This window comes from Mustela putorius, unplaced genomic scaffold (assembly GCF_011764305.1).
Source record: "Mustela putorius furo isolate JIRA1106 unplaced genomic scaffold, ASM1176430v1.1 tig00003845_pilon_pilon_pilon, whole genome shotgun sequence".
Taxonomy (NCBI): domain Eukaryota; kingdom Metazoa; phylum Chordata; class Mammalia; order Carnivora; family Mustelidae; genus Mustela; species Mustela putorius.
Genome location: NW_025421998.1, coordinates 64,302,920 through 64,321,284, shown reverse-complemented (window position 1 = coordinate 64,321,284; position 18,365 = coordinate 64,302,920). Strand labels below are relative to the sequence as shown.

General features: G+C 38.0%; 1 protein-coding gene across 2 annotated transcripts in view; it reads right to left on the bottom strand.

The window, feature by feature from the left end:
• Positions 1 to 18,365, bottom strand: part of NPSR1 (neuropeptide S receptor 1) — a 181,035-nt gene that overhangs the window by 74,504 nt on the left and 88,166 nt on the right. Inside the window, exon 3 of one of the 2 annotated variants that reach the window (XM_045089510.1) lies at positions 6,708 to 6,811. The exons of the other annotated variant lie outside the window; for it this stretch is intronic. Coding sequence (XP_044945445.1) covers positions 6,708 to 6,811 — 104 coding nt within the window. The remainder of the gene's footprint in view (positions 1 to 6,707; positions 6,812 to 18,365) is intronic. 2 annotated transcript variants of the gene reach the window in all.

The following is an 18,365-nucleotide window of genomic DNA, read 5'->3' as shown; positions in this document are numbered from 1 at the left end:
CTCTTACATTTCTAGAGGCCAGAAGTGTAAAATCACTTATAGTATACTAGTTCAAAGTCAAAGTGTTAGCAAGGCCAGCCTCCCTCCAAAGGCTCTGGCGGGGGGGTTTTCCTCCCTTGCCTCTTTCAGCTTCAGGTGACAGCCAGCACTTTTTGATTTGTGGTTATACCAATTACATCTTGGGTCTGTGGTTATAATGCCTCTTCTGACTGTCAAATCTCCCTCTGCCTCCCTTTTATAAAGAATAGATATGATTACATTTAGACTCATTAAAATAATCCAGAATAATCTCCCCATTTAATTACATCTGTAAAGTCCCTATTTGCCATAGAAGGTAATATACATACATTTTAGGAATTAGGATTTGGATTTTGGTGGAGGGCATCTTTCAGCCTAACACAATTAATAACCAAATAGAAAAGAAAAAACATGTAAATAGGAAAAAAAATTAACCAAAAAGATTAAAATGAGGTGATTTAAATAATACCAAACACCATTTGTCTCAATAAATATAAATGGTTTAACCTCCTTGACTAAAACAAAGACTATGTACAAAATCCTTCCCCAAATCTGCTTAGTGTGTTGAAAACAAACCTCTGAAACCAAATGATTATCAAAGTTTAAAAAACACAACAATGACCAAAGGCATACAGAACAACTAAAACCAAAAGAAGGCATTTAATACAATACTGCTAACAGAAAAATTAAATTCAAAGCAAATCGCACTACATGAGAAAAATGGATTCTTTTTATTTAAAAAAATACAATACAAAATGGTGATAGAATATTAATAAACTTATATGTGACAAGCAACATAATACGAAATATGTATAACTAAAATGTTTAAAGATTTAAAAGAATAAAACATAATAATACATGGAAAAATTAAACACACTTTAAAAATAATACACATTATTGTAAAATATCTAGGCAACCATTTCAAAACTGGTCCTAAACTAAACTACCAAGAAAAAAAATCCCTCAATAGATTCCAAAAATTATACAACTTATATAATTTGCATATTTAAAACAACAAGCAATAAAAGCTGAAATTAGTACCATGTTATTTTTTTTTAAAATACCACTTGGAAATTTAAACACCCTTGTAATTAACTTGAGTCAAGAAGGAAATCAAAGTACAATTATAGTCAATTCATAAATGTCAACAATGAAAATTCTACACATCAACAACATATGGGATACCATTTGGAGAACAGATGGCAGCTTGAGGACATATGTGTGAATTCGCACTACCCCACCCCTCAATTCTGACAAAAATGACCTAGGAAATATAAAACTAAGGAAAATCTTCCAGCGAAGTGAGACTTGAATGCAGCAAACTTAGAAAAATTTTATTTAGAAAAATACCAGATTGGATCCATGTACAGGAGGATCCCTGGACTTAAAAAATTAATATACTTTATTTATTACAGCAATTTTAGTTTTACAGTAAAAATAGAGCAGATAGTACAGAGATGTCCCACCCTCCTCTCCCCCAGTTTTCCCTATTATTAACATCCTTCCCTATTATTAGCATCCATTTGTTAAAACTGATGAACTGATATCAACACATTATTACCCAAATCAATGTTTTATATGAAGTCTTATTCTTTATGTTTTATAATTCTGTGGGTTTTTGATAAATGCATGATATCATGTATCCACCATTCATACAGAAAAGTTTTACTATTCTAGAAATCCTCTGTGCTTTACCTATTCAATCCTTCCAAGTCCCTAGGAACCACTGATCTTTTTATGGTCTTCATTGTTTCCCTTTTCCAGAAGGTCATATGGTTGTAATCATACTCATGTAGCCATTTTTTTTCATCCATTCAGCTTTTGAGGAACATCTTGCTTCTGATTTTTGACAATTCTGAATAACATTGCTATAAACATTCTTGTGTAAGTTTTTGTGTGAATGTAAGTTGTCAACTCATTGTTTATATACCTAGGAGTGTAATTGCTATATTGTATGATAAGAGTATGTTCAATTTTGTTTTTATGGAATTTTATTTTTATAAAATTGAACTGCCAAAATAGCTTTCCAAATGGATGTATCATTTTGCATTCCTGCAAACAGCATTAGCATTTTGCATCATCAATTTTTTGGGCTATAGTCATTCTAATAGCTATGTTAATGCTATCTTGTTCTAATTTGGGATTCCCTAATGCTATATAGTGGTGAGCTTCTTTTCATATGCTTGTTTGTTATCGTTCTATCTTCTTTGGAGAAGTGTCTGTTCAGATCTTTTGCTCATTTTTAAGTGGGTTGAGTTTTAAGAGCTCTTTGTATATTTTGGATACAAATCCTTTATGAAGTATATGTTTTGCAAACATTTTTTTTTTGCCATTCTGTGCCTTGTCTTTTCTGTCTCTTAACAGTGTCTTTTGCAGAGATGTTTTAAATTTTCATAAAATCCAACTTTTCATTTTTTTCTTTCATGGATGGTGCTTTTGGTGTCATATCTAAAAAGCCATTGAGAAACCCAAAGTCCCCTAGATTCTCTCTTATGTTATCTTCTAGTAGTTTTATAGCCTTGCATGTTTCATTCACGTCTATGATCCATACTGAATTAGTTTTTGTGAAAGGTGTAAAGTCTTTAGTCAGATCATCATCATGATCATTTATATTATTTAATTGGATACCAATGACTCCAGCAGTATTTCTTGGCAAGGCTATCTTTTCTCCACTGAATTGTCTTTGCTCCTTTGTCAAAGATCAGTTGACTTTTAGTGTGCATTTGTTTCTGGGGTCTCTATTCTGTTCCATTGATCTATTTGTTGATTTTTTTTGCCAATATCATGGTGTCGTGATGTAGCTGTAGCATTTTTGTAAGTCTGAAATCAGATAGTAGCTCCTCCAACTGTGTTCTTCCTCAGTATTGTACTGGCTTGTCTGTGTCTTTAACCTGTCCACACAAACTTTGTTTGTCTGTATCTATAAAATAACCTGCTGGGATTTTGACTGGGATTGCATTGAATTTATAAGTTGTTTTGAACAAAATTGATATCTTAACTATAGTGCATTTTCCTAATATAGAATACCTATCTTTATACTTTGATATTCTTTGATTCCTCCCACCAAAGTTTTATAGTTTCCTTCATACTGATCTTGCACATATTTTGCTAGGTTTATACCTAAGTCTTTCATATTTTTTGTGCTAACATAAATAGCTATTGCTTCTTAAATTTTAAATTCAAATTTTTCATTCCTAGTATATAAAAGCATATTGTAGTCTTCAACCTTGTTATTTTTATTTTCACTTAATAAGCCCACAGATTTCCTATATTTTGTTTTGTTTTTTTCATCTGTGAACAGGTATTTCATCTTTCCCAATCTGTATACCTTTTATTTCCTTTTTTTGTCCTGTTGAGTTAGGTGGGATTTCCAGTATGATCCTAATGGGGGTAATGGGAGGGAACATCCTTGCCTTGTTCCCTATCTTAGGAAAGATACATCCAGTCTCTCACCATTGAGTATGAGGTTAGTAGTAGCTTTTTGTAGCTACCAACTGAGGAAATTGCCTTCTATGAAAAGTTTGTGGAGACTTTTTACTGTGAATGGATATTGGATTTTAGCAAATGCTTTTTCTGTGTCTATTAAAATGGTTATATACATTTTTTTTCACTTCAACTTTTTGATTTAATGAATTACATTAATTGACTTTTGAATCGTGAACCTTGCATACCTGGAATGAATTCCATTTGGTCATGGTATGTAATTCTTTTTATAAGTATTTTCATTCAATTTACTAATATTTGTTGATAATTTTTATATCTATGTTCATGAGAGATATTGGTGTATAGTTTTACTTTCCTATAATGCCTTTGTCTGGTTTTGGTGTTAGAGTAATGCTGGACTCACAGAGTGAGTTAAGAAATGTTCCCTTTGCTTTTATGTTCTAGAAAAATTAGAAACTTATTAGTAGAGGAGCCTGGATGGCTCTGTAGGTTATAAGTCTGCCTTCAGCTCAGGCCATGATCTCAAGGTCCTAGGATTGAGCCTTGTATCAGACTCTCCTCAGGAGCAAGTCTGCTGCTCCCTCTCCTCCTGCCCTTCTCCCTACACCCTCCCAACTCATGTACTCTCTCGCTCTGATAAATAAATAAAATCTTAAAAAAAAAAAGAAACTAGTTAGTATAATTTCTTCCTTTAATGTTTGGTAGAATTCACCGGTAAACCCATTTGGACCTGGTGCTTTCTTTCTTAGAAGATTATAAAATATCAATTAAATCTTTTTCATAGATATAGACCTATTCAGGTAATATATTTTTTCCTTGTGTGAGTTTTGGCAGATTGTGTCTTTCAAGGATTTGGTCCATTTAAAGTAATTTATCAAACTTGTATTTCATAAATTCCTTTATTATCATTTTATTATCAGATCAGTAATAATGACCCCTCTTTCATTTTTGATATCAGTAATCTGTGTCATCCCTTTTCTACTCTTCTTTGGCCTGACAAGAAGTTTACCAGTTTTATTATCTCTTTGAAGAACCAGTTTATAGTTTCATTGATTTTTCACAATTGAATTACTGTTTTCATTTAGTAATTTGTTCTAATTTTTATCATTTAAAACATTCTGCTTGCTTTAGGTTTACATTGGTCTGCTTTCTCTGGTTTCCTAAGGGGGAAGCTTTGTTAATTTTAGATCTTTTTTTCTTTTTTAATACAAGAAATTAAATGCTATATTTCTTCAGAAGCACTGTTTTTACTGTCCTACAAATTATGATAAATTGTATTTTCATTTTTTTGACCCACATGTTACTTAGAAGCATGTTGTTTCATCTCCAAAAACATTGAGACTGGCCAGCTCTCTTTCTGTTATACATTTTTAGTTTAATTCTAGTTGGGTCTGAGAGGATACTTTGTGCTATTTCCACTCTTTTACATTGTTAAAGTGTGTTTTATGGTGGTATGTAATTTCTCTTGGTGAATGTTCCCTGTGATTTTGATAAGAATAAGCATTCTGTTTTGTTGGATGAAGTGTTGTATAAATGCCAATTAGGTCAATTTGATTGATAGTTTAGTTTATTTCAACTGATAGCTATTTAGCTCAACCATATCCCTGCTTCTAACACAGAACTGGCATAATTTATTTCTCAGCAATTGCTAGAATAAGCAATTGATAACATCTACCTAAAAGGAAGCAAATTTTTTAAATAATAAATGAAAATGTGTTTTAAAAAATTATCCCTGAAAAAATGCCAGTTCCAGATAGTAATCAGGGCTCTTTCACATCTACCAAACTTTCAAGATTATGTTCAGAGCACAAAAGATTTTTAATTGTAACTATTCTCTGTCCATTTTCTGGAGATGAAGTAACTCCATTTCCAAGGTCTAAAAATGATAGAACAAATTAAAATCATGGATGAATATAGTTGCAAAGATTCTACAAAACTCTACTAACAAATGGAATCTTATAGGGTAAGTTTTCCCAGAAATGCACTGTGCTTTATAAAGCTACAGTAATTTAGACCTGAAGTATGGGCATAAAAATAGAAATATATTAATGAAAAATAATTGTTAACAGCTCTGAAGCAGCACCTCAATCCTAATACCAGTTATGAAACAGTTCATTCTTTCTATAATTAGTTGATGTGCCTTAATCCATATTATATACATATATAATATATTACTAATATATGTAAATGATACATATGAATTATTTTATACCATATATTTTATGTATATATATATTTGTATTTATAATTTTTACTTTGAAGCATATTCAACAGGCAAAGTATAAATGTCTTTAATCTGAAAATAGATATTATCAATAACTGAGAAAAAAACAAGTATCCCAGTTATAAAAAAATTGAAAAAGAATAACAGATACTTTGAAGAAGAAGAAATTCAAATGCCAGTAGATATTTTAAAAAGTCCAATTTCGGTGGTAATACAAGAAATACAAGTAAAATAACCAGAGATAATACCTACTTTCTAACAATCTGTCAACGTTTTTCAAAAAGAACAGTAGCCCGTGTTGTGTTAATTTGAGTGGGGGAAAATGGCAAAAAAAAGGAAAGAAAGAAAAGAAAACTGATAAATTTTCTGAAGATTGTTTAGACAGTGCTACATATACTCTGAATGTTTGTGTCCCTCCAAAATTCACATGTTGGAATCTTAATGCCCATTGTGATGGTGTTAGGGGTCAGGCTGTTGGGAGATGATTAGGTTATGAGAGTGGAGCCCTCATGAATGGGATTAGTGCTCTTACAAAAGAGACTCCATAGAGCTCCCTTGCTCCTTCTGCCATGTGTCATAATCTGGAGTCTGCAACCTGCAAGAAGGCACTTGGTCTGACAATTTCTGGCACAGTGATCTTGAACTTCCAGCCTCCAGAAGTGTGAGAAATAAATATTTGTTGTTTCTAAGCTACCTATTGTGCGGCATTTTTGTTACAGCAGCCTGAATGGACCAAGACAGCCAGAATATGTCAAAGACCTTCATGTTGACTCCAAAATTTTACTTAATACTTGAAACGTGGACACTTATATTCTTACTAATGCTACTTATGTTTTATCTGTATGTTTATTATTTTAGCAAAAACCCCAAAATCTTACAAATTATTCTTGTCCTTCCAACTAGAAGAAGCGAGAAGTTTATTGGGTAGAAGTGCTGGGTTCTATATTATTTTCCTTATGAAGAATCCAAGACCTAATCTTGGTGTCAGTTTGTTTCATCACATTCGTAAGGCGCGACATACCTGCAAATAACGAACCACTCGGCAGACGAGATCAGGTGCCAGAAAGTCTCCGGTGAATCGCCAAATGATGTCTGTCAAGATGTTTATCAGACCTGTGAAGGAGTCTAACAAAAACACACAGTGGTTAATTTGAATCTCTTTCAAATTCCCAGCCTTGCCACAGTAGAAATGAATTCCTGGGGAGATATCCCCTCCTCCTGCCCCAGTTTATCAGATGGCCATTAAGGAAAAGTAAAGCAAGACAGGAGTCCATTGATTTTACTTATTGGAGCTTGTTACCACTTAGATGGAGCCACCTTGGAAAGATTTTGGTAATAACTAAAATGACTTTGGTAACCACGCAGTTGACATTTTAAGTCTCAGAAGAGGAGTTTTAAGGGGGTTTAGATCTCTACCCAAACAAGGACTGTGTGAGGATCAATAAGGACAAAATTGAGAAAAGGAAATTATTTATCTTCAAGAAGTCCCTCAAAGTCCCCTTCTTCTATCTGTTACTTTACAGTGTCGACTTCTTATTACCTCCCTATCATCAACAACTTCCCCCCCAACCCCCACCCCAGGTTCCTTTTCTTCCTTCTCCTTTCCCCCTTCAACACCAGTCCCTAGAAAAAGTCAAGTGCATGATCTATCACTTTAATTAACTTCATTGATTAAACTACAGAGGAACTGAGGCCAAGATTTGAGACCAAGGTCAGAGACTTTATGCTCCTGTGGTTGTCCTTACTCATTTCTATACTTACAGGTTGTAAGTTGAGCAGATGTTTACATCAGAAATGCAAAAGTATACCATATGTCTTAAAGCTCCCTCTCACCTCTCCATGACTGCTATCACTAATTGATCATGTGATTCAAAATTTTTCTCAAAACAGTGTTGGAGGGATTCTCTGCTGATTGTTGGACAGGGATGGGACTGAAGACAGGACAGGCCAGAATTCATTGACTTAGGGTCACTTTCTTGGAAATGGGATATAACACTCTATCAAGGACCCAAGAGGCAAGGCAAACTCTTTGATAGAGTAACTTAGAAGTCTGGAGGAAGTGTTGGTCCTTCTTAGGCAAAATGGAAATGTCTGAGTTGCCCTGGAAGACAGTATAAAAAAAGAACAAAAAGGTCATGGTGTAATGGACATATTATGGGAAGCAAGAAGATCCACCAGAGAATGATGTTGCATGAAAGGGCTCAGAAGACACACCATTCCTGAAGAAAGTAATGGTGAGAGGAACCAGCATTACAAAGAAGCTCAGTGGTGGCCTCCTACTATAAGGCAGTAGAGAGGGGGTGATAAAACCAGGTCTTATAGAACTATAGTAAGTATGAACTGTAATAATTCTCCTAGTCCTTCCCCAAAGGGACTTATGGCCATTTATTTGAATGGCTATGCACTGGGGAAAGAATATACACAGACATTTTGAGGACTATTAGACACAGGGTCTATGTTAACCTGACACTTGGCAAACTGAAGTCTCATTATGGCCCCACTACAAGCATGGAATCTCATGGGGCCAGGTAACAAATAGAATCCTAGTTTAAGTAGAATGGTTCACTAGATCTTCAGACCTTTCATTGCTCACTTCCCACATCCCTGGGGGTTTAATTTGTATTGACATACTTGGTAGTTGGAATAACTCCATATTAGGCTCCTCAGAATAGTGGCAGGGAGTAAGACTACACATTTGGACAACATGATGAATTACCCCTTATCATGGTCAATTTAGCTATTGTTGTATTTGACTGTCTTGGAATTACCAATAACGGAGACCAACACTGAGCCCCAATATGGCACTACTTCTTAAGAAGACCAATTTGTTACCTTGTCAAAAGTTGACTACACTGGGTCCTTTCAATACTGCAAGGGAAAGCTCTCCATCTTCCCCGTGTATACCTACTCTGAATATGAGCTTGCTTCCCTGACCTCTGAGTTGTAGTCAGCACCATTCACCAATCCCTAGAGGATTTCTGATTGCTCAATTGGAACGGCATGCCAAACAACATAATATCTGATCAGGAGATCCATTTCATAGTGAAGCAGATATAGGCTTGAACCACTGATCATAGAATCCTCAGTTTATATCATATAGTATACTCTCCTGGGTGGTCTGCTAAAGGCATAGATAAAGTGCCATCCTAACGGCACTCTGAAAGGATGGAATGCCATCCTTCAAAATGCTGCGTATGCATAAAATCAGGGCTTTCTTTATCATGCTGTGTTTATTAATAGGAGGCTGACATACATCTGATAACCAAAGGGTAGAGACAGAAATGGCTTCACGAGACATCACTCCCAAAGAACCCCTGGGACACTTTGTGTACCTCTCTACTCTGCAAAAGGAAGTGCAAACTTGCCACGGGACATAGCAAGGGTCCCTTTGAACTAAAAGTGATGGCTGCTGCCACAAGAACTCCTTTGTGCAGGGACTAGCAGTCTAGATGAGAAGTCACCACTGTGGCCAAAGTCATTGGTTGTGATCTCAGCAGAGCTGGATTTATACAATGAAGACAGGGAAGAGTATGGGTAGAACACAGGCAATTTACTTCTCAAGTTAGGATTGACAGCAGTAATTAGTGAACGGGGCTAGGGATGCCAGGTATACTGCAGCATGCCCTCAGCAAAGAGTCTGGCAGATTATTCAGGCTCTTGGGTGCCCTGTTCTGCTGTGGTGGGAGGGTGATAGAGACTGAAATTGAATCTTTATTCTTGTCATGGAGATAAGCACCCTGGCTTCAGGTGGCACAAAGACAAAGCTAGCAACTCTGTCTTGGATGACAAATGAACTGTACTTTCTAGTAAATTGTTCAGATCAAAATTCAAATCCTGCCTTTGTTGAGATTCACTACTAGCCTTTATGGGAGAGGACTGTGGTTTCTGTGCAACTCTACTTAGAGGACTGGGCAGAACCTTAGAAGTAAAGGGTATGTGTTTGGTTGGATTCAGGCTCTCAGCTGAACAGCTAAACAGCAAAAGAAACTCCAGTTTTATAGTAGGCCACTCATAATTCCATTTCCAATAGTTTATTTTTATTGCTGTGTTTCTGTTTAAGAGGAGTAATGAAGGGACGCCTTGGGTGGCTCAGTCGGTTAAATGGCTGCCTTTGGCTCTGGTCATGATCCCAGGGATCATGGTCCTGGAATCGAGTCCAGCATTGGGCTCCTTGCTCGGCGGGGAGCCTGCTTCTCTCTCTACCTCTGCCTGCCACTCTGCCTGCTTATGCTCTCTCTCTCTGTGTCAAATAAATAAATAAAATCTTTTAAAAAAAAAGGGGGTAATGAAAACTGAAATGACACTGTCACTTGGTAAATGATATCTGTGAACCCTGGAGAATGAGAAACAAAGGAAAACCATCGTCCAGAGTAGGTAGGATATAAATAGGTTCTCAAAGACTATTTATCCAATAAATTGTCACTGTGGTTTGTCAAAAGTATTTATGGCTTTGTAAAAATTAAACTTTTATTTAGACATCATTAAAGGCTCATGAGAAGTTGCAGAAATGGTACAGAGTTTTCACATACCTGTCACCCAGCTGTCCCTCATGGTGACATCTTACCTAAGTAGAGTTGACTTCGCTGTTTGAAGAATTACCACTCTTAATCCAGGTTTCTGTACAACTGAGTGTGATCTTAAGGAATGTTACCAAGCAGTCATTATATCCTTGTTAATATTTTAAGTATTTAAAGTATCTTAAGACTTTTTAATCTAACTAAAAACTGTGAGGTACGTTCCCTGTTTTATAGATTGGCAACTAAGTGTGATTAGAATCTTTCTGAATGTTTTATGACAAATTAGAGGGAAAGCCAGCCTTGTAACCCAGACTTGGATGACTATGTCCACAGTCTTCACCACAGTGCCTGTGTTTTTATTATTTTTTTTTCTTTTCTTTCCTTTCCCTTTCTTATCTTCCTTTCTAATTCTTGTTCTATCTGTTCTCATATAGTCCTGAAACCTCAATATATAGGCGTGATTCTTCCTCCCATTCCCCTCCCTCCCTGTCCTGGCTGCCCTGATTTTTGTTTTGCCTCTCTCTGTTTATAGGGCCCCTCCACCCATAGAATTTTCCTTTATTCCTTTAGAGAACTGTGATGGTAAGTCTTCCTCTTCTGGATCTTCACCATAAACAGGATAAGTGCCCAGCTTAACCTAAAACCTTCTAGGATCTGGCCTTGCCTACCTCTTGTCAGATACCCCCATGGCATTTTTGTATTGAAGACCCCAGATCACACATTCGTGTTTTCAGATATGAATTCCCTCTTTTTGGGAAAAAAAAAAAAAAAAAGAGTCACTGATATATGCCTCACTCCATATATCAGTCTGTTGAATTTTTATTTATCTTTCAATATCTAGCTGACATGTCCCCTTTTCCAGGAGCTTCCCTTGACCATTCACATGGTAGGGGCTACAACAAAATGGCTTTGGCCCTCCCAGTCTTATGCTCCTCTGTCTCTTCCTTTTTGTTTCTCTGTAGATAACCATTAGACCACTGGCAAAGCTCCATGGGAAATACAGCAAAAATGTCGGAGATTAGAGAAATCTTGTAGCGGTCCTGGGTAGTCAGAGAAGTGCCGAGGAGGTCAGATTTGAGCAGGGTGTTGGGAATTGTGAGAAGAAACCTGATCAGTAGAAATCTCATGAAGCATAAATGAATAAAATAGACATTGGAGTTCCTTGGCTCTTCTCCTTTGTTGTACTTATTCTTTAAAGAATAATGGGGAAAATCCCTAAACTTACGTTTCTCTAAATCTAAGTGATTATATTAACAGTTATAATGTACTCCGGTAAGACTCCCTCCACCGCCCAGCTCAGTCTGAGATAAGCCCAGATCTGGGAGTAGACTATCAATGAAACTCCGGCCCAGCCTTTGTGGCTATTAAGCAAATGCTGCTCTAACTGATCAGTAAAAAGCTATTTTGTTACCTAAGTAATTGAATACATTACAAATAAACCTTTCTTAAATGGTAATTAACAGGAGCCTGGGAACAAAGGGTACACTTCAAAGGCTTAATCACTTCCATGCTATTACTCCTGCTTCTCCCCATTTCTTCCGTAAGAGATCCTAGGAAACTGCAATACTCAGAAAACCCAAAACAGGCTCACTGCAGGTTTTATGGCTTCTTTGATGGTCTCAGAAATCTGAGTGTGGGTTCCCCGTTGGAGCATGGATATGGGTGGAGTGGGAAGAAGTCAAGAATGAGAGGACAAGGGCACCTAGGTGGCTCAGTGGATTAAGCCTCTGCCTTCTGCTCAGATCATGATCCAGGGTCCTGGGATCATGTCCCACATCAGGCTCTCTGCTCAGTGGGGAGCCTTCTTCCTCTCCCTCTCTCTCTCTGCCTGCCCTTTCTGCCTACTTTTGATCTCTGTCAAATAAATAATTTTTTAAAAAAAGGAATGAGGGGACAGCTGAGCTGAACCCTAAAGGGTCAGTAAGGATGGGTCAGGGGAAACCAGGTGAAAGACACTGATTCTAGGCAGGGCTGACTGCGTGAACAGTTACAGTGTGAAATAACATCAATTTGGGATTGCTGAAGTCTGAAGTAGGAGCTTCCAAGGCCAAGATATGGGGCTGGGAAGACAAGAGTTGGTCCTTTTAGGGTCTCATGTGCCAGTTAAAGGAGCTGTGCTTTTTCCTGTGTACTGTGGGAGCTATTGAATGTTGATGTGGGGCAAACACCTGTTTCAAATAGATTTCTTTAGTCGCCATTGAGGGATCTATTTGGGAGGTCTAATGCTAAATTACACTATGATTGTTAGGAAACCATGCAGAAGTATGGGAAAGAGATAAGTGGTACCTGTTGTATGTCAAATAGAAATTGGAAAAGAGAGAAGGGTGCAGATCTGAGATATACTTTATAAGGTAAAATAAGGACTTGGTGTTTTAAGTGTGAGACAGAGGGAGAAGTCCTGGCTTGGGTGTTCGTAGTAGGTGTGGTGGCTCTTGAGAATACAGGAGGATAAGCTCTCTAGATTTGGCTTGTTCCCAGTCTTTGGCAATTCCAGACAAAGCTGCTATGAATATTCATGTATAAGATTTTATGTGAATGGAAGTTCTCATTTCCCTAGGGTAAATACCCAGGAGTAAGACTACTGGGCCACAGGATGAGTATACGTTGAACTTCACGAGAAACTACCAGACAGTTTTCCAGAGTGATCATACCAAAAATAAATGTCTGAGAGATACATTCTCTCCTTGTTAGCACCTGGTATGGTCAGTATGTTTTATTTTAGTCATTGGGCTAGGTGTGTTGTGGTCTCTTGTCCTGGCTTCCATTTTGCATCTTCCTACTAGTTAACAATGTTGTTGCTATGATCATCCATAGCCCCTACACTTCACATTCCTTTTGGGGTACTTTCAGGGTGGGAGATGGGGTGGGGAGGGTTTTAGTGCTCCGGTCTCTACTTTCCTCTGCAGCTGTGTTCATGAACATGGCTTCTGCTTGTTGCTCAGGGCTTGCTAAGCTGGAGGTCGGAAGCCTCTCCTTTGTTTGACTCAGCCTTGGTCTTATATCAACCTGTGCACCAGGGTCTTGGGCTTGGGAGCTTCTCAGGGTCCCAGTTCCTTCCCCACCATGGCACTTGAACTTCTGCCTTAGATCTGTGGTGGGTCTTGTGTGGGAGAGACTTTTATACGCTTCCTCTAGTGGTGGGTGACTCTCAATGGAATTCGTATAGTAACTTGGGCCAGCTGTTTTATGCCCTCATCCCCAAGAGTTGGAGGCCTTCTTACTGGTTGTCTCTATGTCTTTCCCTGTGTTCTGGGATAACAGTATGTGATACCACAGTGGCCTAAGGTGTTTGTCGAGAGAGACGACTGAGCAGAAGGGCATGACTTCATGCCTTTCCTGAAGGCAGAAACTAAACCTTCATGTATACTTGCACACCGTCTTGGTAAGAACTCCTTCTTAACTCCACCATTGCATAGTGGAAAAAGCCATAGACAACCCTTTAACTGAATGAATACAGCTGTGTCCCAATAATACTTTATAAAAATAAGCTACAGCCTGGGTTTGGACTGAGGTCTATATCTTGCCAACCCCTGATCTACAGAATAAGCTACAAATTGTGGCGTTTGGAGCCTTTCTGTCTGCCTCTTAGGTCTGATCTTTTCTTGTCCTACAGTAAATTCATACCATAAGAGAAACCCTTTCAACCAGCACATTAATACTGACAGCTGGTTAATTGATCACAACGTTGGTTAAAAAAAGGAAGCACACACACAAAACCTTCTTAAAACATTTGAATATAAAACATTAATGTGCATGCATTTATCATTTCTTTAATGTAGGGCCAAGACTTTTATTTGATTTTATGCATCATCTTGCTTTTGTGTCCATAAAATATATCCATAATGCATCTTTTATGATTTCCAGTTTTGTTTTCTTTAAATTGGAGTGAGAACTTGAGATACCAGCAAAGCAATTTGAGGCAGAATCTCATTGTAGGGATTTTTATAATCCTCTTTCATTCTTTTATAGTTACATACCCTGTGCTTAATTCTATTGCTTCTTTTAGTGACTCAGGAAAAAAAAGTCAAGTCTTTCCAAAGTATCCAATTTAATTTTCACAGAAACAACAACTCTTCAACATAGTTTATGTTAATTATATCATTTTAATAATGAGTAAAACTGGCATAGGCTGCTTTGGGAACAAACACCTGAGACTCATATAACCCAAGAGGTGGGAGCAGAAATGGATGACTTTTTAAGGACTATCCTGCTAGTCATGGGTGCTAGTTAGTCAGGGTATTAGAAGGAAGAATGGAGTGTTGGTCAGCCCATCAAGGCATGAAGAAGATGCAGCCAAGAGGCCTTCTATGGGAATCCTTTAGTGTTCTTTGACCATTCCTGGTTGTTCACTCTGTCAGCCCCTTTCTTTATGTTGCCCCTTGACTTGGTAGTTTCTTTACGCGCCTCTACCTAAAGGTAGATATCCTAACTCCACCAGGTTTAATAAGGGTCACCTTCTTTTTGAAGCCTTTTTGACTACTGGGATTGGCTGATTGCCTTCTCTGGACATCTCCCTGCCTTGCTATCAAAGCACCTATAACACATTAACACATGTATTCTTTTTATTTCTCTCTGATTCTGCTGTATTATGAGAGTATAAAGATTATTTATTTATGCACTGTCATGTCTTACACCCTAACATCTTATTACATGGTAAGGGCTTGGTAACTTTCCTTGAAATGAATGACGACATTGTTCCCGCTGTTGTTGGCTCAGCTGCTTCAGCAGAGGGGGTTTCACAGAGAAGACTCAACCCCATTTACTGTATCCTTTAGAGCAAATTGAGGTAATGATTATAGAGTCAAGATGATGGAAGGAGGGATATGATTGGAAATTTTGATCCCCAAGCAGATTTCTTTCTTTCTTTACTTTCTTTTTTTTTTTTTGTAAATTTAATTTTTTTTTTTTAAGAGAAGGAGAGAAAGAAAGATAGAGGGATAGAAAAAAACTTAAGCAGGCTTCATGCCTAGTGCAGATCCCAACTCAAGGCTGGATCTCCTGTCCTTGAGATCATGACCTACGGTGAAATCAAGAGTCAGACACTTAGCTGACTGAGCCACCCAGGTATCCCTATCCCTATGCCGATTTCTAGAACAGTGCTCTAGACTCTGAGATCTCTGCTAGATTGTAAGCTCCTGGTGAGCAGTGGCTGTGCCTTACTCATGTTTAGAGCCTCGACCTTTTTCAAGATGTCTTGTAAGACACTCAGTGCTTTCAAGATAAAGAAGGAAATGTTGGCGAACTAAACAGATTTTTAAAGTCCTCAAAAATTCGAGGCCAGTCTTGTAAGATTCACCTCACATAGAGAACAAGATGAAGCACCATTTCTTAGATTCCTACTTGCTCTCGGCTGATGTTCATACTTTCCCACCCAGAACAGAACTATGGGAATAACGAATACTTAGTAAACCGAGTAACTTTTCTTGACAAGTGAGTAACATGTGAACATTTGTCACACTGGTTAAGGGGATCACTGAATACAAACAATTTCAAGAAGACTTCAACATATTTGACAACGTCTTAGCTTCAACTATGGTGTTATGGATGAGAGGCGCCCTGGTTTTCCTGGAGGACACTGTGGATGGTAATGTCGATAGGGAATCTCCAGGGTATACAATGCTTCCAGCTCAACTCCATGTCTTTAGAATTGTTTGTTTTATTTTTAAACCAAGGGAGGTGATAATTGTTTGCTTGTGGTTGTGCATGAAAATATTTTTGATATTGCTAAGGGTCATTGTCTCTCTCTTAGCCCCCTCTTTCTTTGGAACAAGATTTGAAGACTTTATGTGAAAATTTGTTTCATGATGAACCTTGCATTGCCCAATCTGATGTCAGGTGCTTAACTGCCAATTAAAATCATTTCTCAAAAAAATAAGTTCTTTCTCTAAGTTTTATTCTCATTTTATAATACTAATATGATCCTGGCACCATTCCCTTTGCCAAGATTAAGTACTGGCTGAGCTTAATGGCTCAAACTGTCAACTCCCCAGCTCTTTATTAATCCTGGGAAAGTGGCCTGCACCTCAGTCATTACTGCTCAATTAGGTAAATAACCATTACATCCATTCTCATTAGACCACTCTCTTCACAGAAAGCTCTTTCCGAGGTTTTCATCTAGTCTTAATAAGTCATAAATGCCACTAATGTCTCTCTTTTTCCATTGGTCCACTAAACAAATAAAAATCATGTATATAATTAATGGAACCCCAATCCTCCTAAAACCTATTCTCTGCTTCCTTGGGTGCAAAAGCCAAGAATCCCATTACATGAGGCCAAACTGGCTAGCATGGGTCATTGGTTATTGCTGGATGGTGAAGAATTCTTATACTCATATGTGTAAATATCAGGTTCAGCAAAAGCATATGTTTCCTTGAAGTGAGGGAAAATAAAGCATCGAGTGACTACTATTTCTCCTCCTTACTCTTCTTTACAGAGAAATTTCTTGAGGCATGGCAGTACATGACTCTGAGTATAAAAATGTAAGATACGGACAACTTGTCTCCTCCTTTAATGAGAGGTTTTTTTTCCTAGTAAGAATGACCTTCCATCAATCCCATCAATGGTCTTGGATTTTTAAAAGTGCAAGTGAAGGAGAGAAAAGTTCCATTTGCAGTTATCTAAGAGATGAATCCTTTGAATGTCTTTTTCTTTTTTCTTTGCAGTTCTTGCCCAAAGACAGCTGAATTGTAGCAGGTTGGCATGCAAGTAGGAGATTGCAACAAGAAATAGTTGGTTCTCATTTCATCCTGCTGCAAAAGGCCACAGGCTTATACATATGGACGTGAGGCAGACACAGAAGGCTGCTCAGATCTCTCTTGAAGAAAGACCTTCCTGCGCAGCTGTGAGAAGTGTGGTTTGCTGGCATCCTCCCACTGTTAGACTTCTCAGGGCCTACCCCAGCTTCCTAGTTGAGATCACACTGTTTGTAGTACAAGTCCTGCCAATGACTGAGCAAGGTGTGGGTAGAAGGGTCTAGTCATTTATTTCCATCTAGCATGAGATTCTTTTTTTTTTTTTTTTTTGAGATTCTTATAATGAGCTAGCAGAAACTGTAAGACCGCCATTGTGTTCTGATGGGTCCTCCAGCCCAATCTTGCTTCTTCCTTTTTCTTTCTTTACACATTACGTTTCCCCCATCCATTTTTGCAAGCCTTATTTTGTTCAGCATCTGTCTTCCAAAGAACCCAACTTGCTACAAGAGGTAGGGCAGGAAGGGACACATGACCATTGATTGTCTAGGGATAGTCTTTAAAGGCTGCCTCTTTGCATAATCTAAGATCTTAGCTGCCAGCCCAGTCCCAAACTCCTACCCAATTTTCTAGAAAATAGTTTTCTGAAAAAATTGATAAATAGGAGGTTCAGGCTTTGTTTAACTAGATCTACAGTAATGACTGTCTATCTTATTTTCTACAGTGCATGCTCATTAATTTGTGTTAATTTAATACATTTGTCATCCACTAAGAAAACAGTGTTGATTAAATTAACTGATTGGTTTACAAGGTAAATACGACCAAGCCAGTACTCGAGAGAATAGAAATAGTAGTTGTGATGAATGGTTCAGAGCTAGAACCATTATTTGTTGGCAGAGGTACTGTTTATGGGGCAAATCTTTGTTGGGTTAGACTGTGTTGTGCAATGCAGGAAATGTGACATCCCCAGACTGTGATAATTCCAAATGCCCAAACCTTTCTAAATGCCCCAGGACTTCCTCCAGGGGGAGGTCACTTATAAAGCAAGGTGAGGTGTTCAAGGTCAGAGCTACCTAAAAGAGTCTGAACTGCTGCCTGATATATTAAGGCAAAGTGGAGTTGTCTGTGATGAGTCAGGAGTGGTGGGGGTCGGGGGATGGAGCCAAAGCTCAGAGGACAGAAGATAGGATCAGGCAAGCAGAGTGGGGTAGCAGAAGCCGATCACAGGGTCAGAAGGAAGCTGGATTTTGGGCCACAGTCGGGTCCTAGAATAGCCACGCCCTGCCTAGTAGGTGACTGATGAAAGCAGATCCAGGGATCAGTCTGGAAACAAGAGAGCACACTGGGTTTCAGAGCACTGGACCCTTGGAAGAGGCTTCTTTGTTCCAGTGTATCTTGTAAGGCCTTGGCCTCATTATTCCAGGGGATGCTCACCTTTCCCAAAAAATAGCTCTCTGAGTCTGATCTTGCCAG